The sequence below is a fragment of the Clarias gariepinus genome, chromosome 17, assembly GCF_024256425.1.
Source record: "Clarias gariepinus isolate MV-2021 ecotype Netherlands chromosome 17, CGAR_prim_01v2, whole genome shotgun sequence".
In the NCBI taxonomy this organism is placed as follows: domain Eukaryota; kingdom Metazoa; phylum Chordata; class Actinopteri; order Siluriformes; family Clariidae; genus Clarias; species Clarias gariepinus.
In genome coordinates this window covers 10,529,497-10,553,220 of record NC_071116.1, presented here as the reverse complement: position 1 = coordinate 10,553,220, position 23,724 = coordinate 10,529,497, and the positions used below count along the sequence as shown (strand labels likewise).

Here is a 23,724-nt window from a genome sequence, read left to right as displayed (position 1 = left end):
TAGGACCGCATACATCTAGGAGTAAAATTTTAGATCACACCGTAATTTTAGATGGCCTTTCTGTTCCATCAAATGCAACAGTGAAAGACCTTGGTGTAATTATTGATTCCAGCCTTTCATTTGAAGCTCATGTAGATAATATTACCAGGATAGCATTCTTTCACCTCAGAAATATTGCCAGGATAAAAAATGTATTGTCGCTAAACGATGCAGAAAAACTAGTTCATGCTTTTATCACCTCTAGGTTGGACTATTGTAATGCCTTACAATGTCTGGTTGTTCAGCTAGATGCATAAATAAGCTTCAGCTAGTCCAGAATGCAGCAGCGAGAGTCCTCACTAGAACCAGAAGATATGAGCACATCACCCCTATCTTAGTTCACTGCATTGGCTCCCTGTGAAATTTCGCATTGATTTTAAAATACTACTCTTGACATATAAAGCATTAAATGGTCTCGCGCCGCAGTACCTGAGCGAACTGCTAGTGTCTTACGATCCGCCGCGCCTACTTCGATCAAAGCATGCAGGCTGCTTGTCAGTATTGCGTATTATAAAAAATACAGCTGGGGGCAGATCTTTTTCTTACAAAGCCCCAAAATTATGGAAAAGTCTTCCAAATAGTGTTCGGGACTCAGACACAGTCTCAGTGTTTAAGTCCAGGCTAAAAACCTATTTATTTAACCAAGCATTTTTATAAATAGATTAGCCATAGGTAAAGGAGCAGATCTGGGGGACTCATGGACGTAGAGTATTATGGTGAACTGGTATGTTTGGATGCTGTCTTCCTCACTCTCATTGATCACTCAGGTTTGCTGACGGTGAGGTGATTGTTTGCTTTACCTCTCAGGAAGCCCTTATGTTTGTGTTTCCTTCTGGCTCTCCCTTTTAGTTATGCTGTCATAGTTAGTCCTGCTGGAGTCTCTGCTTGCACTCTATAGTTAATATACATTCACATTATACATTGTGTGACTGTGACCATACCTAACTGCCATCTATTATAGCTTTACTGCCTGCCACCTAACACACAGTACAAAATGCAGATCATTTACTGCTTTCTGTTTCACCAAAATTCTTCTAGGTAGAGAGAATCATCCCCAGACACCAGACACATCCCAAAGAGACACACGGGGCATCCATGTGACGAGATCTTCAACCAGAAGCGGGGCACCAGGATGGGTCAGACAGGTCCGGAGGGCAGAGGGAGTCTGGATCACTGGCAGCTCAGGAACTACATGTGTAGCTCAACAGAGAGAGAGAGAAAGAGTGAAAGGGGGAGACAGGGGGAGAGAGGAAAGAGAAAGAGGGGGAGAAAGAGAAGCACTTAGGTATGCCATCTCTCCAAAACAACTGACTTCCTGTGAAATGCATTCCTAAATTGAGCCCATGACATGCAATGTGAAATTTGTTTAGCTCAATAAGCTGTGAATGTGTACCAGGGTTTGTGTGCATTAGTGCAAGTTTGTATGAGCTATTCAGCAAAATCTCGTGTCAGATGGCAGCAGGTTTCAAATTTTATAAAAAATCTATTTTCATAAGTTTTTGAGCATGTTGATACCCCTTAATAAACCCAAAATGGTATAAAAAAAAATCCTTGTGTGGCTTGACATTGGATAGAGGCTAATCATGTGGTCCACTTCGCCCATGTTTTTTATTAAAGTGCCCCTATTATGCCATTTTAAAAGTTGCTAATATTGCTTTATGAGCCTCTTTAAACAGGTTTACATGTATGCAAGGTCAAAAAAACCTTTAGTTGTCTCCAAAAATAGATTTAATTTTACCCCATTTCTAAATAATTCGTAAATGACTTGTGTAAAGCAGTTTGAAGAATCAGTTTGTCTAAACCACTCCTTTCGGTAAGCCCTCACTGCTGTGATTGGTCAGATGGCGCGGTCCTTTATGATTGGTCTCTCGCTACAGTGTGTTTGGGAAAACAAAACGCCCATTACCATAACTGAATGACAGCTTTGGAGACCTGTCAATACCTAGGAAAGATGGCCTCGGTTTTACCCTATCAATTCGAGCCGGAGTCTGACGATGAAACAGTTGAAGTGGCACATAGTTCACATTTAGTAGTACACACTTTACATAATAGTCCCTGTTGCCATGAGAGCGTTTTCCTTTAAACGATCCAGCACTTTGATAGAGGTGAAATACCAGTGTAGATATAAGTGGGATCCTTCTGGTAGTGACCCTGACATGCAAACAATAGCATTTCTTCCATTTTCCACCGACTTGTCTTAAAATGTGTTTTGATCCCTGTAGACTTTAAAATTAGGCACCAAACCACGGGACTGGCAAACACAAAGGCCCTGCGACCTGTGAGATTTGGTTTCCCAGGCTCACATTAGTGATGGGAATTTCAAATCATTTTAGTGACTCAGTTCTTTGAATCTTTTTTGAGTCATTTATTTCATTTTGTTTTTTTGATCAGAAAAAAATATATAAAATGTAAAATTTTCAATAAACAGACCCCAAACACGACTACATACACACAATTTGGCTATAATCTCAGTAATTAAAATATTACAATGCAGCTAAAGACATATGATAAACAAAATAAGCAGCTCACGTCTCATATCTTCCGAACGAACCGTTCGTTTTTTTGACACTTAACTTTAAGTTAAGACTCTATGCAGTGCAGTGCACAGGAAACAGTATTGAATGAACGGTTCTGCTAATGAGTCCCCGAGTCGTTCGTTCTTTTGTCATGTGACTCCCATAGAAGCTATGCAGTGCAGTACACAGGAAACAGTATTGAACCAACGGTTCTGCTAATGAGTCCCCGAGTCGTTCGTTCATTTGCCCATGACTCCCATAGACGATATGCAGTAAAATAGATTAGGTTTTGTTCGAATATTGATATTATTGTTTATTGTAATCTAATAAAAAAAGCATACAAAAAAATGACAGTAAGTGTATCGAGTGTATGTTCTTGTCAATTATGTCAATGATGTATACTTTTGCATTTATTAAAAAAATATTATGCAAATATAATGTACTCAAATATCATTTTTGTATTTATTAATTATTTATTTATTTTGGAAAATGTGTAAACATCATTCATTTTAACATTAGGTGCAAACATTAATTAGTTGTGAATAATAATAGTATTAATAACTAAACATTTGCTTCATAACATTTGCTTCATATTTCGTGAAAAAAATAGTAAGGGACAAAATTAAATCACATAGATTTGAATACTAACCTACAAATGATTGGGTCAAACAAATGTCACCTAAATACTAATATAAAGTGTTGGGGTCAGACAAAGTTCAGGGTGTATCCCCCCCATCCATCGTCACTTTTTTACACTAAATAAGGGGCAGTGAAGTGAATCCTCAAAACCTGATTTGACAAGCTCAAGAGAATGGCCACAAGAAAAGGGAGTGACATTTGGACACATTTTCTGGCAACTTCAGCCACAGAGGGTAAGTGTAATTTATGCAAGAAGACTTTTTCCACCAAAGGAGGAAAACTTCCAATTTGAGGAGACACCTGAAATCTATTCACCCAACTGTGCTGTTAGCACAAGTAAGAACAGAGAGTGGCCCTTTTGCAGCTGGAAAGATTTCCAGCAGCATTACTTCAGCCTGACCCTTAACTGACTCATTGACCAGGTCCACACCTGCCAATTTACCCGCAGCACCCACCACCATCCAAGAATCAGTTCGGGCATGGAGACCACATCATCAAACCTCAATGGGCAGTTTCATAACAAGACCGATGGACCCATTAAGACAGAGCAAACTTGATGAGGCCTTGGTCAAAATGATTGCTCGTGACTTTCAACCATTTTCAGTTGTTGAGGATAAGGCCTTTAAAGAAAATTTTTTAAATCTCCTGGACCCATCATACATTCTACCAAGTAGAAAAACATTGTCAAAAACCATACTGCCTTAGCTTGGCAGAAATAATGGATGAAATCAAGAGTGCCTCTGCGGTACAACAAACTGCTGGACTTCTGTGAATGCCACAAGTTATATGGCTGTGACTTGTCATTTCATAGAGGATTTTCAGATGACATCCTGTCTTTTAGACTGCTTTGTTCTGACAGAAAGACACACTGTCTCTCACCTGGCAAGAGAGCTGTCCAGAGTTACTAATGAATGGGATGTGGATAACAAAATTGTAGCTTGTGTAGCTGACAATGCCAGCAATATTGTTTTAGCTCTAAAAGAACACCTCCACTGGAACCACATACCATGCTTTGTTCATGTTAAACCTCATTGTTAAAGCTGCACTGAAGGAGGTCCAAAATGTATTGCAAAGGGTGAAATCAATTGTTGAATACTTCAACAAAAGCACAGTTGCTTCAGACAGACTCAAGGCCACACAAAAACAGATGGGACAGGAGCCGCTGTGTCCACAAGGTGGAATTCAATTTATTACATGTTAAAAAGGTTCACTGATCTAAAAGATCCAATCATCTCCACCCTGGCATTTACATTTAGGCATTTGGCAGACGCTCTTATCCAGACTTACATTTTTATCTTATTATACATCTGAGCAGTTGAGGGTTAAGGGCCGCGCTCAAGGGCCCAACAGTGGCAACTTGGTGGTTGTGGGGTTTGAACCTGGGACCTTCCGAACCGTAGTCCAATGCCTTAACCACTGAGCTACCCCTGGCACTCACCAAAGGGGCGAAGGAGACAGAGAGAGATAGATAGAGAGAGAGAGACATGAACAAAGAATGAGAAGGTGGGGGTGGGAGCGTTTGCACCTTTAAGAACAGATAAAGGGGAGACAGGAAGATAGCAGCAGGGAAGATTTACCACATTAATATCAGATCTATGAGCAGGAGAGTAGAAATAACTCCTTTTTATATAAAATAATTATGAGTTATAAGAAATTATATTAAATATAATTGTTCATCTTTATAGGTTTGTGACTGCCTCCAAAGTCATTTTGATGACAAGAGGTCTTCAGAAGATTTTGTCAGGTTTTAGAAAAATCCATCCTGTCTAGGACCTGTTAACTAATTAGTGGACACCCTCATGGCTGAAATCAACGGAAGGTTTGGCAAAGTTTAAATTTATTGGGAAGCTTGCTGATGCTACTTGCTTTCCCCCAAGGTTCAAAAAGCAAGCCTTTGTCAACCAACAGGCTGCAGATGAGACAGTAAAGAGGATCACTACAGCTGCAGCACATGTTAACCCAACTCAGGGTGACGTGGGGACTTTTCCAGATTGTGCTGCAATCGTCACTGCAACAGCCATGTTTTGAAAGGACTTTGATGAAAGGGTAGCAAGCATGAGGCCAATTTCTGCCACCATTGCCCATACTTCAGATACAATTATGGAGATACAGGCCTATCTTGCAGGGCCACTTTTACCCCGCACATCAGACCCTCTGGCATGGTGGAGGAGGAGTTCCCCTGTATACAAAAGCCTCTTTGAGGTCATGAAGACTAGACTTTGTATTGTGGCTACATCTGTGGCATCTGAGAGAGTTTTTTCTAAGACAGGGCAGATTATCTCTGATAGAAGAAACAGACTGAGTCCATCCAAACTCCAGGAGCTTGTTTTTATCAATGCAAACTTGCTCTGAACCAGGGGTCCGTTCTTCGTACGTCGCTTGACACATCCGAGATGAAGTGACACATCTAAGATGAGATCATCGTGTTAATTACGAAGTCGGTTCTTCGAGCTCACCTGTTGTTGATGGTTAGTATAGCTGGATTGAGTTGTCTAGGATTATTGCGCGCTCGTGCGTTGGTTTAAAAGGCGATATGCATCGACAGTAGAAATCACAATCCCTTTGATTGGTTGACGAAATGAAAAAAGAGCGGCTCAACTTTTTTTTGTAACACGTGTTATGCGCTGAAATGCCCCCCTGCCATGGATTGCCTCCCCTACATAATCGTTATCAAATATATTAGAACATAAATTCATATGTTAATGGTTTACAAATTACATGAGACAATAAAATAAAATAAGCAATATGAAAATAAATATGTTGTATATGAAAAAATAGAAATATTAAAAAAGAAATTTAAATTGCTGGAAATTGAAGGGATAATGTTCAATGTTGTTAGTGGTTATGCCCCACAGGTAGGATGTGAGTTAAAAGAGAAGGAGAAATTCTGGAGTGAGTTAGATGAAGTGATGCAGAGCATCCCCAGAGGTGAAAGAGTGGTGATTGGTGCAGACTTCAATGGACATGTTGGGGAAGGGAACAGAGGTGATGAAAATGTGATGGGCAGGTTTGGTCTTCAGGACAGGAATGTAGAAGGACAGATGGTGGTGGACTTTGCAAAGAGGATGGAAATGGCAGTGGTAAATACTTTCTTCCAGAAGAGGCAGGAACATAGGGTGACATATAAGAGTGGAGGCAGAAGCACTCAGGTCGACTACATCTTGTGTCGACGTTGTAACCTGAAAGAGATCAGTGACTGCAAAGTGTTGGTAGGGGAGAGTGTAGCCAGACAACACAGAATGGTGGTGTGCAAAATAACCCTGGTGGTGAGGAAGGCGAAGTGGACAAAGCCAGAGCAGAGGACAAAGTGGTGGAAGCTGAGAAAGGAAGAATGTTGTGAAGTCTTTAGGGAGGAGTTGAGACAGGCTATGGGTGGTCAGGAGGTGCTTTCAGTTGACTGGACAACTACAGCCAATGTGATCAGGGAGACAGGTAGGAGGGTACTTGATGTATCATCAGGTAAGGGGAAAGTGGACAAGGAGACTTGGTGGTGGAATGAGGAAGTCCAGGAGTGTATACAGGGAAAGAGGCTAGCTAAGAAGAAGTGGGACACTGAGAGGACTGAAGAGAGTAGACAGGAGTACAGGGAGATGCAGAGTAAGGTGAAGGTAGAGGTGGCAAAGGCCAAACAAAGAGCATATGAGGACTTGTATGCTAGGCTAGACAGTAAGGAGGGAGAGGGGGATTTGTACAGGTTGGCAAGGCAGAGAGATAGAGATGGGAAGGATGTGCAGCAGGTTAGAGTGATTAAAGATAGAGATGGAAATGTACTAACAGATGCCAGGAGGGTGATGGGAAGATGGAAGGAGTACTTTAAAGAGGTGATGAATGAGGAAAACGAAAGAGAACAAAGAGTAGAAGAGGTGACTGTTGTGGAACAGGAAGTAGCAAATATTGGTAGAAGTGAGGTGAGAAGGGCGTTGAAGAGGATGAAGAGTGGAAAGGCTGTTGGTCCTGATGACATACCTGTGGAGGTATGGAAGTGCTTAGGAGAGGTGGCAGTAGAGTTTTTGACAAGTTTGTTTAACAAGATCTTGGAGAGTGAGAGGATTCCAGAGGAATGGAGGAGAAGTGTATTGGTGCCAATTTTTAAGAACAAGGGAGATGTGCAAAGCTGTGGCAATTATAGAGGTATAAAGCTAATGAGCCAGACAATGAAGCTGTGGGAAAGAGTAGTGGAAGCTAGGTTAAGGGCAGAGGTGAGCATTTGTGAGCAGCAATATAGTTTTATGCCTAGAAAGAGTACATCAGATGCAGTATTTGCTTTGAGGATGCTGGCGGAGAAGTACAGAGAAAGTAACAGGGAGTTGCATTGTGTCTTTTTAGATTTAGAGAAAGCGTATGACAGGGTGCCAAGAGAGGAGCTGTGGTATTGTATGAGGAAGTCTGGAGTGGCAGAGAAGTATGTTAGAGTGGTGCAGGACATGTATGAGAGCTGTAAGACAGTGGTAAAATGTGCTGTAGGTGTGATAGAAGAGTTTAAGGTGGAGGTGGGTCTGCATCAAGGATCGGCTCTAAGCCCCTTTTTGTTTGCTCTGGTGATGGACAGGATGACAGATGAGGTAAGACAGGAGTCCCCATGGACTATGATGTTTGCAGATGACATTGTGCTCTGTAGCGAGAGCAGGGAACAGGTAGAGGAAAATTTGGAGAGGTGGAGGTATGCTCTGGAAAGCAGAGGAATGAAGGTTAGCCGCAGCAAGACGGAATACATGTGTGTAAATGAGAGTGACCCAGGAGGATCGGTGAGGCTACAGGGAGCAGAGGTAAAGAAGGTGCAGGATTTTAAGTACTTGGGGTCAACGGTCCAGAGCAACGGGGAGTGTGGAAAGGAGGTGAAGAGGCGGGTACAGGCAGGTTGGAATGGGTGGAGAAAAGTGTCAGGTGTGTTGTGCGATAAAAGAGTATCAGCAAGAATGAAAGGAAAGGTGTACAGGACAGTGGTGAGACCAGCGATGCTCTACGGCTTAGAGACAGTGGCGCTGAAGAAAAGACAGGAGGCAGAGTTGGAGGTAGCAGAGCTAAAGATGTTGAGGTTCTCTTTGGGAGGGACAAGGATGGATAGGATTAAGAATAAGTTTATCAGAGGGACAACCCACGTTAGATGTTTTGGAGATAAAGTCAGAGAGGCCAGATTGAGGTGGTTTGGACATGTTCAGAGGAGAGATTGTGAATATATCGGTAGAAGGATGCTGAGGTTGGAACTGCCAGGCAGGAGGTCTAGAGGAAGACCAAAGAGGAGATTTATGGATGCAGTGAGAGAGAACATGAAGTTAGTTGGTGTGAGAGAAGAGGATGCAGAGGATAGGGTTAGATGGAGGCAGATGATTCGCTGTGGCGACCCCTGAAAGGGAACAGCCGAAAGACAAAGAAGAAGAAGAAGAAAAAAGAAATTTAAATACAACATGTATACTTTTATATTGTTTATTTTATAATAAAATTAGTTTTTTTAAACAATTTAAAACAATGTTGTTGTTAGGCTTTATATTGTAATATCTTGATAACTATATGTTATTGTTGTGGATCATACTGTAGTGTATAGTGTGAAAACTTTCACTTGTTTATTTAAACTTTACAATTTATTTTTATTTTTAATTTAAATAAAAAATAAAAGCAACAGTATAATACTTTGTTTGATTTTTATTTTATATACGTAAATATAACTGCATAGCGTTATATTGTGACAAAAGAATGAACGACTCAGTTTAGGAGACGCATTAGCAGAACCGTTTGTTCAATATTGTTTCCTGTGTACTGCACTGCTTATCATGCTTATAGTGTTTTACAAAATCATCCATAATACAGATAATAATATCCAGGTCGTTAGATTTTTTTGCCCCCAAATCTATTCTAAAATGTGTGACCTCCTACCCTGCACAGGTCACAAAAACTTTTATATTGAATGTGTGGCCACATGTCCTGCAGAGTGCACAACCTTTTTATTAAATATGATTACTTTGCATATTTATTACTAATTATTTATAGAAATTTCAATTATTCTTTTCAATAACTTTCAGGTCATGTGACCTATTGCCCCAAAATCTATTCTACAATGTGTGAGCTGCACAAACAATTTTTAAATAGAAATATTAATGATTTTATATCATTTAACTTGGTTCATAAAGCCAGCCTTGAATCTACATTGTCATCCATCTTGAGTCTGAAATAAAAGACAATTTAAGTATGAAATAAATAAAACATAAAAAAAATATAAATGCAATTTCATATAAGCAACAACACTGGTCTGGCATACCCTATGTCCATGGGCCTTTTTATACACTTTCACGTTGACGTGCAAACATGCCAACACCGCTCCGACAGGCCTTCTCAGACCCTTACCGATTCCATACCACCCATGGTCCAACATTGCCCTGAACTTTGTCACAAGATTACCTCCCCTTTACTGTCTAATGCTGCAGTAATTCATCTGCACTTGGATACACCACATTCTGCTCCACCCCATGATGTACAGTGCCCCAAAAAAGTTGTAAGCAGCTGTTTCCATCCTCAACCAAGCTCTGCAGTAGTCGTATGGATTCGGGAAAACATTAGTTTTTTAAATATATGATAACAGGGTTGAATGGAAAGTAACGGTCACACATAGTAAAAGGGTTGAATGGATACAATTCTTTTAATTGTAGATCACAATTGTAGATTGCAACAAAGAACGAATGTTATTTAATAATATTCAAGAGAAAAAATTTTATATGAATAAATGATAACAATCAACAAGACCACAAACTGGATCTGGTGACATATGGCTCTAAGCATACATTTTACCCGGCAGTGGGTCTCATTTACTTCTTGGATGATCCCTGGGTACTATCAATAGTGTGTTCATACACCAGGGCACACCATTTCCCCACAACCTTTGGACTATGCGACTGAACTTTTTTCTGGTGTGCTGTACATAGGGGCTTGTGTGTGGTTATCTGTCAGATTAAAACTGAAGCAGTTTTTTTTTTTTTTTTTTAGAAGTCACACTCCAAGTTCCTTGTTGCAGAACACATGCAGCTCATGTTGTGGTAGATTACTGTCCCCAGTAAAAGTGTGACCAGGTGGAAAAAAAGTGAAAAGTAGAGCACCATTGTGGAGGGTACAGCTGGAAGGTCAGCTGGCATTTCTCTCACTGAATCCTCCACAGCTTGCTCCTGAATGTAAAACAAATTCACATTCGATCGGTTCTGAGCTTGGTAGAGTGAAAGTGTATGTGGGGATTATAAAGTCCTTGGCTGACAAGTCTGATGTACCTACTTTTCAATGTGCCACCCACACCATCTGGGGCACCGTTACCATGGTTGGCTTCAAAAAAGTGTCCCCTTCTTAAAAAGTTCAGTACAAAAGCGGTAAAAATTACCAAGTTGCTTTTACTCTGTGCCGGGACCATCTCTTTAAAAAAAAAAAAGGACAATTGTCACATCTGGGAATTTTCAAGATGCTGATACAGTGCAGATGCAGAGTTAGCTGCAGAGGCTACCAGCCAGAGAGGACATACTTTTGGTCCACCCATGGTGTTAGCAAGCAGCTTAAAGTTACTGCCTCTGTTTCATGTGACTCAGGTTTTTTTCTGTTACTCATTCAGGCTAAATGCTTTTGGTAACAGGGTTGTGGGACACAATTTCAGGGCATAATTACCTTTATTTAAATGTGTTGATCATTAAACACATTAAACAGTATTTGTTATAACAAATGCAAGAAACATAAAAAAACAAAATCATACCAAAAAATGGAGATTTAAAACCTATTTTATCTCTTATATTTAAAATGCAAATTGTTAATGCGGAACTCGAAACGGAAAAAAAAAAGCAATTTTGGGGGTGCATAAAGGCTATGTCAGGGAATCAGAACGGACACAAATGCAGGTCTCCTTCAACGTTTTTTCCTTTATTTTTTTTTGTTGGAGAGGTGCTTTGAAATCAATCAAATCAAATAATTTTTTGAAAAAAAAAAAGACCAAAAAAAAAACAAACAAACTGAACTGTTCTCTCTAGGCACGGACACAGGAGTGCCAAAGTCTCAAAAAGAAAAAAACCCAACAAAAACCACTCTGAAGAGGAAAAAGGCCTTTACTGTGAGGCGTGGCTACAATTCCCTTGGCGAACAGCAGAGGGCGATGGACAACCATACTTGGTCAACCACCACCTGAGCAGTCTCTTTGGCCGAGGGGAGCTTGGAAAGAGGGATGAAGTGGGCTGCTTTGGAGAAGCGGCCCACCACCGTGAGAATGATGGTGTTGCCCCTTGACTCGGGGAGGCCAGTGACAAAATCAAGAGCTAGATGTGACCACTTAGGAAGGGGGGGATGGGTAATGGGCGAAGCAGACCAAAGGGAGGCGAAGATGAACTCTTGTTTGGGGCGCACACTGAGCAAGCTGCCACAAACTGCCTGACATCCTTGGTCATGGCAGGCCACCAAAATCGCTGACAGATGGAGGCCAGCAATCTCTGAACTCCTGGGTGACAAACTAGTTTGGATGAGTGACCCCACTGGATGACTTTGGAGCGCAGTGTCACAGGGACATACAACTTGCCCGCTGGGTATACGCAGGGCCTCCTGAACCTCTCTCTCGACATCCCATGAAAGAGCAGCCACCACCATGCCTTTGGGCAGGATGGTGTCAATAGAGGCCCCCTTCTTGGGGGTCTCAAACTGGCGAGAAAGGGTGTCCGGTTTTGTGTTTTTAGACCCAGGCCTGTAGGAGAGGGTAAAATTAAAGCGGCTAAAGAAAAGGGACCAGCGGGCCTGTCTAGAATTTTGTCTCCTGGCCGAATTGATGTATTCTAAATTTTTGTGGTCGGTCTAGACCATGAACGGTTGGACTGCGCCCTCCAGCCAGTGACGCCACTCACCCAAAGCCAGTCTGACTGCCAACAACTTCCAGTTACCTATGTCATAGTTCCGCTCAGTGGGGCTCAGGCGGTGGGAGAAGTAGGCAAACGGATGCACTTTTCCATCCCGAGAACGTTGTGACAGAACCGCACCAACTCCAACATCAGAAGCAGCCACCTCAACAATAAACTGTCGTTCAGGATCTGAGTAGACAAGACAGGAGCAGAGACGAACCGGGACTTTAATTTATCAAAGGCCTCCTTGGCCTCATTACTCCATTTGAACAGTACCTTTGGAGAGGTGAGCGCTGTTAAGGGTGCAGCCATCTGACTGAAGTTCCGGATGAAGCGCCGATAAATGTTGGCGAACCTCAAGAACCGCTGCAGAACCTTTTGAGAGTCAGGAGTTGGCCAATCAGCTATCGCCCTTATTTTAGTATGGTCGGCTCTGATCTCACCCGCCGAAATCACGAACCCCAAGAACGAAACCGACCTTGCATGAAAGACGCACTTCCCAGCTTTCACGAATACTTGGTTTTCCAAAAGCCGTTGCAACACCTGGCGGACATGCCGAGTGTGTACCTGTAAAGAGGGAGAGAATATTAGGATGTCATCTAGGTACACAAATACAAATTGGTTTACCATGTCTCTCAGCCCATCATTGACCAGGGCCTGGAAGACAGCAGGACCATTGGTCAGACCAAACGGAAGGACTCGGTATTCAAAGTGTCCTGTGGGTGTGTTAAAAGCCGTCTTCCACTCATCTCCCTCCTGCATACGGATAAGGTGGTAAGCGTTGCGGAGGTCAAGCATGGTGAAGACGTGTGAGACGTGGTTACAATTCCCTCGGCGAACTGTGAACTGCACAGCTGCGAAGAAGAGCGGGAGCAGGCCAGCCTTGGGACGGGAAACTGCAGAACAGCGCAAACTAAGTAAAAACAGGACCCAGTCTGGATGCTGGGTCCAGCATGCTGTTCCTTCTTCCAAAAGAAGGAACAGCATGTAACGAACTGGACAGTACACAAAACGGGCAGACTGCTGGCGACATGGTCATAATCTGACACAGGAAACAGACAGGAGGGAATAAATAAGGGTGAATGATTACAACAAAAACGAGGTGAACAGGTGCTGCTCTTGGGAGTGGGTGGCGCTCGTAGTAGCAAGGGAGGTTTACCTACCCCCTAAAGAGCTTTGCTTATATGTTTGGGGTACATCTTCAGAGCCTGTGTCACAATACAGAGTAATTGTCGTATGTTACAGGTATTAAAGCCTGTATGTCAGAGACGATGTTACAACACCGAGCTCGTGTTATGTCTCAAGTATTAGAGCCTGTATTGTTGAAGGGACTGTATCTCAACGAAGGGATGTGCTATGTTTCAAGCTTCCAGAGTCACGGAAAGTGTTATGTTTCGTGTACCCTTGACTGTGTTATGTTCGTGTACCGTTGAATGTGTTATGTTTCTGGTACCCCTTGAATGTGTTTCGTTTTTTGTACCCTTGAGTGTCTTCAACTTCCATAGCCAGTGTTTTGGTTTGTTTAGTTCGAGTATGATTTGTTTGTGTTTTATAAAAAGACTTATTTCAGAAAACCTCTGCATTTATGCCTGCTCTCTCTGCCCACTGCGATAACATCAGCCCGATACCCCTGATTCATGACAGAATGCTCGACCCTAACAAGGGCATAGCAGAAGGGCCCACTGCCAAGCCACGGGAGAGGTTCCTTCGACCCTTGAGAGCCTCAGGTGAGACTCCATCTCCATCTAACAGACGCAGTGGAGGCCCCGCCTGGGAGGGCAACCCAGCATTGCATCGGCCGCCTGGCCAGGAGGACAATCCAGCGCTGCCTTCGAGGCTTGATTTTTTATTTTTTTTCAGAGCGATGTAGTTCTGCCTCCGCCGCCCGGCCTACATGATCCGGTGCTGCCTCATCAGCCAGGTCTGTCGAAAGGATCCAGGACAATCTTCACCACGCGGCTGGGAGGACAAGCCAGTGTCGCATCGGCCGCCTGGCTAGGAGGACAATCCAGCGCTGCCTACGAAGCTCGAGTTTCCCGAGCAACGCAGTGCTGCCTCCGCCGCCCGGCCCACATTGATTTGGCGCTGCCTCATCAGCCAGGTCTACAAAGTGGATCCAGGACGGCCTCCACCACCCTGCGTTGACTTCAGGAGTCCACCACCGCTAGACCCCCGACAGCTATCGGGAGCTGTTGAGGACGAATCAGTGCTGCATCGGCTGCCCGGCTTGGAGGAATACCCGGTGCTGCCTTTACTGCTCAACAGGCGTGAGCAAGTTAGTACTGCCTCCGCCGCCCGGCCTACTCCAGCGATCCAGTACTGCCTCAACTGCCGGGGTTACGCAAGGGTTCCAGCAGCTGTCTCCGCAGCTCGACTTCGACGGCCGTCCGGGCTCGCCCAACCTCCCACCCAGCTCGCAGAGCTAGATTGTCGGCATCAGGAGTTGGGTAAACGCATCTACAATATCGCTCCGGAGGAGCGTTTTAGGAGGGGGGGGTAATGTAAGGGACTGCCCCTTGAGGGCACTGTGGCTATGTTTGTTTTTTGTGTGTAGTTTGGTTAGAAGACCCAGTTTCCCAGAAGGCACCTCGGTCAGGTGATGAAGTTCGTGGGTGAGTGTGTGTGTGTGTCTGCCGCTCTTAGAAGCGTGGGTGAGTGTGTGTGTGTGTGTGTGTCTGCCGCTCTTAGGAGCGTCGGTGAGTGTGTGTGTGTGTGTGTGTGTGTGTCTGCCGCTCTTAGTAGCGTGGGTGAGTGTGTGTGTGCGTGTGTCTGCCGCTCTTAGAAGCGTGGGTGAGTGTGTGTGTGTCTGCCGCTCTTAGGAGCGTGGGTGAGTGTGTGTGTGTGTGTGTGTCTGCCGCTCTTAGGAGCGTGCGTGTGTGTGTGTGTGTGTGTGTCTGCCGCTCTTAGGAGCGTGGGTGAGTGTGTGTGTGTGTGTGTATGTGTGTGTGTCTGCCGCTCAAAGGAGCGTGGGTGAGTGTGTGTGTGTGTGTGTGTGTGTGTCTGCCGCTCTTAGGAGCGTGGGTGAGTGTGTGTGTGTGTGTGTGTGTGTCTGCTGCTCTTAGGAGCGTGGGTGAGTGTGTGTGTGTGTGTGTGTGTGTGTCTGCCGCTCTTAGGAGCGTGGGTAAGTGTGTGTGTGTGTCTGCCGCTCTTAGGAGCGTGGGTAAGTGTGTGTGTGTGTGTGTGTCTCTGCCGCTCTTAGGAGCGTGGGTGAGTGGGTGTATGCTTCGCACATGGGAACGAGTGTGTATGCTGCGCTCATAGGAGCGGGTGGCGCTCGTAGTAGCAAGGGAGGTTTACCTACCTCTTAAAGAGCTTTGCTTATATGTTTGGGGTACATCTCTAGAGCCTGTGTCACAATACAGAGTAATTGTCGTATGTTCCAGGTATTAGAGCCTGTATGTTCGAGCCTGTGTCACAACACAGAGTAATTGTTATATGTTTCAGGTATTAGAGCCTGTTTGTCAGAGACGGTGTTACAACACCGAGCTTGTGTTATGTTTTAAGTATTAAAGCCTGTATTGTTGAAGGGACTGTATCTCAACGAAGGGATGTGCTATGTTTCAAGCTTCCAGAGTCACGGGAAGTGTTACGTACCGTTTCTGGTACCCCTTGAATGTGTTTCGTTTCTTGTACCCTTGAGTGTCTTCAACTTACAGAGCCAGTGTTTTGGCTTGTTTAGTTCGAGTATGATTTGTTTGTGTTTATTAAAAGACTTACTTCAGAAAATCTCTGCATTTATGCCTGCTCTCTCCGCCCATGGCGATAACATCAGCCCGATACCCCCGATTCATGACAAAACACACCGACATCACGTATATAAAGTTAACTGTCTAAAATAACCAGTAAGCTAACTAAAACATATTTTATTTAAATAAATTAATTAATACTTCCCCAGAATAGAGTTCACAGGACTTCTTGTTAGACATCAGTACCAAACTGTTAATGAGTAAATACTGTAGGCAGAAATCCCCACAGCCATGGTCCTACATCTAGTGGAAAGTCTTTTAAAAATGTAGTGACTGTTAAAAGGAGGAACATTTATACTGTAGCACTCTTTTCTATTATATTCTCTTTTCTATAATAATAATAATAATAATAATAATAATAAAAGGGTGCATATTTTTATATAAATCATGAAAAAATAGATTTAGAAAAAAATAGGGAATCAGTAGTAGACCGCCCCATAATGTTTGTAAACAACACCATCATAAAGGCAATTATAGAAGTACAATACTGTACATCTGTTAATGCAATGAGACCACCATATAGCATATTGTGAAGACAACAATACCCAAGTATGTAAATGTTGTTCTTTAGCCCCATAGCTGGACTCCATGCTGAGAAATCAAACCCTGTTTTTTTTTCACAAAAAAAGCAGAAATTCACCTATTCTTCTATTTAAACCTTTAACTATGTACATTATATAATATGTTGTAGTAAAAGCCATACAAGGTCAGAAAAAATATAAGCAAATCTGTTTGACATTAATTTATTTAAAGGAAGAGCAAGACATTAGGAATTACCATTTGAAAGATGTTAACATGTAGTCAGATATTTTATAATTTACATTACTATTTGCAACACTAAAGAAATTTATATTCTGGTTACCATATACTGTATGTGATGACTGATTAAGTGAATTTGTTTTGTTTCACCCAAATCATTTCTTTAATGTAGTTAACATCTTGTTGGTAAGTATTTTATCTTCAACTGAACGTTTCTTGGCAAAGAGGTGATTTGGTTCCCTGTTGTGCAAATCGGGCTGGATCTTAAACATGGGTGCTCCCATGGGCCAGCGGAAGCCTTCAAGGCTATCCATAGCAGTGGTACCATGACCAAAGTCCTGGGAACAGGGCTTTTTCTGCAGCAATTGAACGAGGGTCAGCATGTCAGGGTCAAGCCTAGCCACAAGTCCAGAGCGGACAACTTCTACTGTCTCCTCATCACAGTCCATTAAGGTTTGCAGCAATGTGCTGTAGTACCTGAAAAGCAAGAGTTGAGCAGTTCTTTCATGCAATCATCCCAGAAAATGTGCAGAATATTTTCATGAATAATGGGACCACCACTTAGTCTTTGTCTTTGGATTAGGGATGGAAACCAGAGTACCCATAGGAAACTTACCAAAAAGAGGGAGAACATGCAAACTCCACACACACACACAAACCAGAGGCAGGAATTGAACCCTCGACTCTGGAAGTGTGCGGCCACAGTGCTAACCTGTGCACCGTGCCATGCGCAATTTATTAAAACATATAAAAATATTATTTTTAAGTTCACTTATAATGATGCAGGAAATTGGAATAAGTGACTTTTATTCTGGTTCCCCCATTTAGTTATTCTGACTGCACAAAAATATGTTGACCATATCCATTATATGACCGTGAACATACCTAACCTCCTAGTCTCCGTTGCCCTCCTGAATATCTCTCCCCTATGCATATGCATGTATATAGGATGTATATCAAGAACATTCAAAATCTGTAACATTCAAAATCTGCAAAGTCAATTGGTAAAGAGCTATATAATTAAATGAGAAGATAGCACAATGGCATAGCCATTGCACCTTGCACCTCCAGGGCCTGTATGCACGGAGTTTGCATGTTGTACCCATGCTTGGTGAGTTTTCTAGTACAATCCAAATTATGCTCATTGGCATTCCTGACTTGCCTGTATAGTGTGAATGAGTGTGTGACCTGTGATGGATTGACACCCTGTCTAGGGTGTACCCTACCTCATCCCCAAAGTACCCTTGGATAAGTGGTATAGAATGATAAACAGTATAATGAATGGACACGTATTTTTAAACTAATTTGAATTTAGTGGAAAAAGAGGTGACCTTATATTTTGTAATGTTGAGTTGTAAATGGTGTTGGCATAATTTTTTTGTCCATTTTTGGGGGAATTCAGGACCCTAAAGGGAAGTTTGCCCGGGATGCCATACACACTAGAGCCACTGCCCGAGCGGGAAACTGAGGTGGCATACTGCCAGAGCAAAAATTAAAGCAAAAGTCAAAACACAGATCAGAACTTAATGCTGTGAAAACAGTTTGCAATAATTGATGGATACACTGATATATTTTAATATATAGATACTAGATATATTTTTAATAGTAAACTTAACGTATACCATATAATTTTAATCAAATACAATGTGCAATGTGACTATTTATTGCAAATAAAATCAACTTAAGTAACAAACTAATTTATTTTTGGAGAAATTTTTTAACTAAATTATTTAAACAGCATAGATTCTAGACATTTTAAACTAACCATTTAAATAGTTTTTTTTTTTTTTAAAGGCCCAACCATATCACGTTAAGATTAATCTAAAATTCTGGGAAGATCTTCCTAAATAACCAGCTTTATTAAAACTCACTATCAGTCATTAGAACCACCTGTGCCAGTATTTTATTAGCATTCATTCAGATGGGATGCCAGTTTATCACATGACTTAATCAAAGTTTGTGCTACTTTTAGTTTGTGTTATTATTCTATAATATACCCAAGTACAACCAAAAAGAGAGAGTAAGAAATTTTGATTAGATTTACCTGTTTGGAAAATTTCTGGGCACCTGCACAACTTCTCCAATGGCATCAGAGTTTGAGCGGGCCACTCCACAGATGTCCAGTTTTTTGTAACACTCCTCTTGCACTTCAGTAATCATTTTCTGGAAAGTGCCACAGCGTCGGATAGTCTGATAAACCTTGGAGGAGATGCCATTGGAAATGCATTTGATGCTCTCCTTGAAAAAGGTCTTACCCTACATAAAAGATATAAGATATAAGATACACTTTTCTCAGTATTTTGTAATTATCAAAGTATTACACAATGGCACTCATTCAGTAGTTTACTATTTTAAATTGTATTACCTCTGTGTTAAATACTGCCGCTGCATGAAGAAAGATGTTACAAATGTCATGCATACCATCAATGTCACAGGTAGAATTTTCTAGGCAAGAGAATGTGCTACAACCCACTTGTGAAGCACTGTTCAGACAGCGGACCACTTCCGCTAAAGCATATAAAAAAGTAAACACTGTTTAACTGTATAAATAAAACATTAAATAAATTCTTAGTGAAAATGTAACAAAATGTGTAAAATATTTTAAAAAGAATACTTACATGGACTATTGGCTGAGAAACGAGTTTTTCGTATTGCAGGTGCATACTGCTTTGTTTCAAAGGCAGATAAAGCTGAAACAAGAAATACGAGGAAACCAATTCTTAAGAGCATTTTTGAGCTTTCCCTTTTGTGTCTTTTCTCCAATAAGTATTTTCCTGTTTAAGGCTCGAAGAAAAACACTGGTTTATATAGCTTGCTAGTTTTAAATTAACAGGTCATTAATCCTTAATCTGGTTACGTTATCGAAGACGAAGATAAATATCTCACAGTTAAGTCAAACCTAAACAGGACCAAAAACTTTCCAGTGTCTCATAAATATTCATGATTTTTATTTAAAGTCTCTTGAGCAGTTTCCATTTAATCCAGTAAGTCTGTTATACCTCTATTTTGCCACATTTTAGCACAATTTCTTGCACTTTAATATATGTCTGTCCATATAAGGACCTTCAAAATGCCTAAAACAACTGTACTTTGGAGATATCTTTATGTGTTCAGTTGATAATAATTTGAAAGTTCTTTTCCCAGTTGGTTTTCTAACACAGTTCAGTTTTGTTAGAAAAAGTTAATTGAATTATTGTTTTTCAAGTGCAAATAATCTGTGTCCCAGAAAAGGCAGGGTTGGTAATTACCAGGTAAAATAAAATTCAAAAATTAAAATGCAAAAATGATACAGCATTATCAAAGTCACCACCATTACTCTACATCTTTCCTCAGAATGTAAAAAGATAAAGATGTGTTCCCTTGAATCAGTCTTGACTTACTTTAGGGAAAGGGTAGACAATCCCTAGACAAACAGGAAAGATTATTTCCTGTTCATTTATGCCTACCCTTTCGCGATCTCAAGTCCTGATCTTGTTTCAACACAGATCCTGAGCCTAACATTGAATTAATTCTCTGGCCTTCAGTCTTCCATTAAATTTAATGGAATTAGTCTTTCATTAACATCTACTTATGAGCCAATGGTGAGAAGCAATTGCAGTTCCCAGAGCTAAACCTAGCCTTCATGGGGCCCTAAGCAAAATTCTGCTAAGGTGCCCTCCTTCCTGTTCGGTGAGCCATTTTCTACTTATCCTGTAACACCTGACATCCCAGCGCAATTCTACCTCAATTCCTACTACAATTCTACCTCATATAAAACAGCTTGCTTTATCCATAAGTAAATAAATAGGCAATAACAGGGCAGAATGGGGTATAAATAATATTTATTGAGCTGAAAATAAATAAACTAACAATATATACAGTTAAACCTTGGATTGCAAGCATATTTTGTTCTGGAAGCATGCTTATACTGTATATCAAAGCAATATCATATGAAATAATGAAAACTCGGATGATTCCTTCCATAGTCTAAAAATATTCATATAAAAAATATGTTAATAGAGAACTTTTATGTATATGTGGGCACGGATGTTGACTATACAAGTGACGCACGGGGACTGAGACTAAGCATGGAAAATGATTACCCACAATCCTGTAGTGCAATAGAGAAGGACCATTGGCTCATTTGTGATCTCATGACGCTCGGCAAACAAAACGCATGCTTATTACTCGCGTTACTAAAATTTGCTTGTTTTTCAATTTAAAATTAATTTAAAAAAAATTAGATTGTCTTGCAAAACGCTTGCAGACCCAGTTACTAGCATTTCAAGGCTCCACTGTATTAAACAATACTGTATATTATCAGTATTCATTAACTGTTCTATATATTTAAGAAGAATATAGATTTTATATGATAAACTTTGTGTACCATATACAACCTGTATACAGTAAGCATACTGTACCAGCCATGTGCAGTTAAAACATACCCACTGCGCAACGTGACGTCGTAGTGACGTCTTTTCCATGTCATTTTTGCACGTCCAATTTCTGTCCATTGATGGGGTTGTTTTGTAACGCCAGGCGACGTCTTTTTATCGACGTCTACCGCACGTCTAATGTTGACGTCGGTGGAACGTCTTTTCCATGTCATTTTTGGACGTCCAATTGCAGTCTTTCGTAAGATAGGAATAAGGTGGATAGGCTGCCATGATTTATTTATATAAAATATAATTTACATAAGCTTACATATATATTTATTTATTTTAATATAACAGCGGTTTACTGCCGGAAGGATCTTGGAGAACGAGTGAGCTTCTATAGCACTCTATAGCATGAGCAACATATTCACTCAGAACCTACACCTAATACAGCCTAAGCATGAACCAGAGAACATTTAACAGGTCACACACACCCTAATACACAAACATGGCCAAAGCCACTAGCCCAAACAAACTTCCCAAACATGGTGAACACACAGAAACCCTCCCGCAATGCATTGCGTCAGCCGGGGTTTACCAATACAATATAAAAAAAAATTAAATTACTTGATTATAGGCTACTTTAAATAAAATAAAAACTGTTAGGGAAACAGGAAAATGTAAATGAAATTGTAAATGTAAAAAGTCATACAGATTGTTTATAAATAATCTGTATTCATATGTATAATCATATGTTGATAGGCACTATTTTGTAAAACACATTTACTGCCACTGCCATAGACGTCCAAATGACGTCCCAAAAAAATAAGCCAGATTAGGTCAAATGTTGAACGTCAAAATGACGTCCAAGTTGGGTCATGGTTGGACGTCCAAATAGTGGACCTAGTTTGGACGTCAAAATGACACAAAAAAAAAAAAGCCAGATTAGGTTGTCAAAATGGCGTCAAAATGACGTCCAAGTTGGGTCATGGTTGTACGTCCAAATAGTGGACCTAGTTTGGACGTCGAATACTGTAGATGTCCAGAACTGGTCATGGACCGACGGACCCAATATAGACGTGATCTGCACATCTATCCGACGTCCAATGTTTAGTGGGTAAGCAGCCATGTGCAACGTAAGCATACTGTACCAGCCATGTGCAGTTGAAACATGTACCATTCTGATAACAGAGATAAAGCATTAACAGAATTTTTTTTTTTTTAATTCTCTATGTTTGCACACTGTCACAAACCCCTGTTAATTCTTTTTTTGTTGTTGTTGTTGTTCTTTCCTACGCTGTCAGATTTCTCTACACGCGATCATGTTTTTCCAGGCATGTTTTTTCCCCACTCACACCTCCATACCACCCCTCCCACGCACCGGTTCCCCATTCACAAATAGATACTCCTGGCATTTAAGGAGTCTACCGCTTCGGATTAGTTTAATCTGGTTTTGATTGCTCTCACGGACACTGACTCGGCCTCTCGACTGCGCTACACTGCGCTGTAGATTCCACACACTTTGAGACATCAACAGGTGAACTGACTCTGCTGTTCACTATCACGGACCCATGCAGATCTGAATCCACTTCTGTTTTTTCCCTCTGCATAACGGCACACAGCAGTGATCATTTACTTCAAGGCTAACTGTAGGACCTTGCTGCATTAAAACATCAGAGCCTTATTTCAGAGTTGCACCTTTATCCTCCATGCCCATTACGGTTCCGTGTTTTACTATACAGTTGTATCACGGGATAAAGTAATACCAAGCACTACCCATTTTATCCCCTGCACTTTTAAAGTTTTTAAGAGTATTATTCCATTGTGGTGTGTCTGCTTTTGGGTCTTATCAGTCTGCCAGACCTCACTCAGCCTCATGACACACACTCTTGCAAGCTTGAATTTTGTTGTTGCCTAGCAATGATATGATTCTAGAGATACTATGTTTTTATTGTAATACTGTTAAATACCAGCATGGTTGAAATAGTAAACCTTCTCACTGAAGAAAGCAATAATTTCTTTAAGCTTTCACTACACTTCAAACTAAATCTTAACAGGGACAGATTAGGTGACCAATGTCTTGTTTTAAAATAAAGCGTGGCTATGAGAAGTTCTATATTGTCTATATTGTCTGCACTTATCATACTCAAGGTGCTGCTGGAAAGCACACTTTGGTACATGCCAATATGAACGCATATTCATTTTACACACAACACAATTACCTTTTTCAAGCTGTCTCTTTATGCTTTATTCTCTCATAGAAATTTTTCTATGGCAGAATGCAGCACAAATTGGCAGTAGTTCATTCATAGACCCATTTTCCAAGGGAATATGATAACGTGGTATAAAAGAGTAAATTATGGGAGCTTTCAATGGTTATTTAACTGATGCAGTGGTGCAGCAGTTAAATGCAGCATTATATAACAAAAACAGGGCCCGTACTAAGTGTCTCAGAATAGTTATAGGAAATATCTGTGTGATTTCAGTCCTACTTACTGTATAGGAATAGAAGTAAGAGAAATTTATCAACATCCTTAAAATAGAAAATGTGGGAGAGCTCAATGGTTTCGTAACTGGTAGTAATAAGAAAATGGCTTTCAGGCGGAGAAGGGCACCCAAGAGAGATGTTTTGCTAACATTGAGCTGAGCTGATAAAAGGTATGTTCACAGGTGACTGCTACTTAATTTTTGTTAGAGCGAAGACGCAGCTTTGAAACTGATAATTTGCATTTGCAACAATGTCAGAAAAAAACACAAACTGCATTCATGCATGTCACTGGTTTTCCTGGAGTTTTGGGCATCATCCATGGCAAAAACATCAGAATAC

At 41.2% G+C, this 23,724-nt stretch overlaps 1 protein-coding gene across 1 annotated transcript; it reads right to left on the bottom strand.

Annotated features, from left to right (window-relative positions):
- Window positions 1-16,526: 16,526 nt before the first annotated feature.
- stc1l (stanniocalcin 1, like) lies at window positions 16,527-19,300 on the bottom strand. The gene is made up of 4 exons (XM_053515911.1): window positions 19,161-19,300; window positions 18,908-19,050; window positions 18,587-18,798; window positions 16,527-17,019 (listed from the first exon to the last, which is right to left on the bottom strand). Exons 1-4 carry the CDS (start codon window positions 19,270-19,272, stop codon window positions 16,698-16,700), a joined length of 789 nt encoding a protein of 262 aa, XP_053371886.1. The 5' UTR covers window positions 19,273-19,300; the 3' UTR covers window positions 16,527-16,697.
- Between the last annotated feature and the right edge of the window lie 4,424 nt (window positions 19,301-23,724).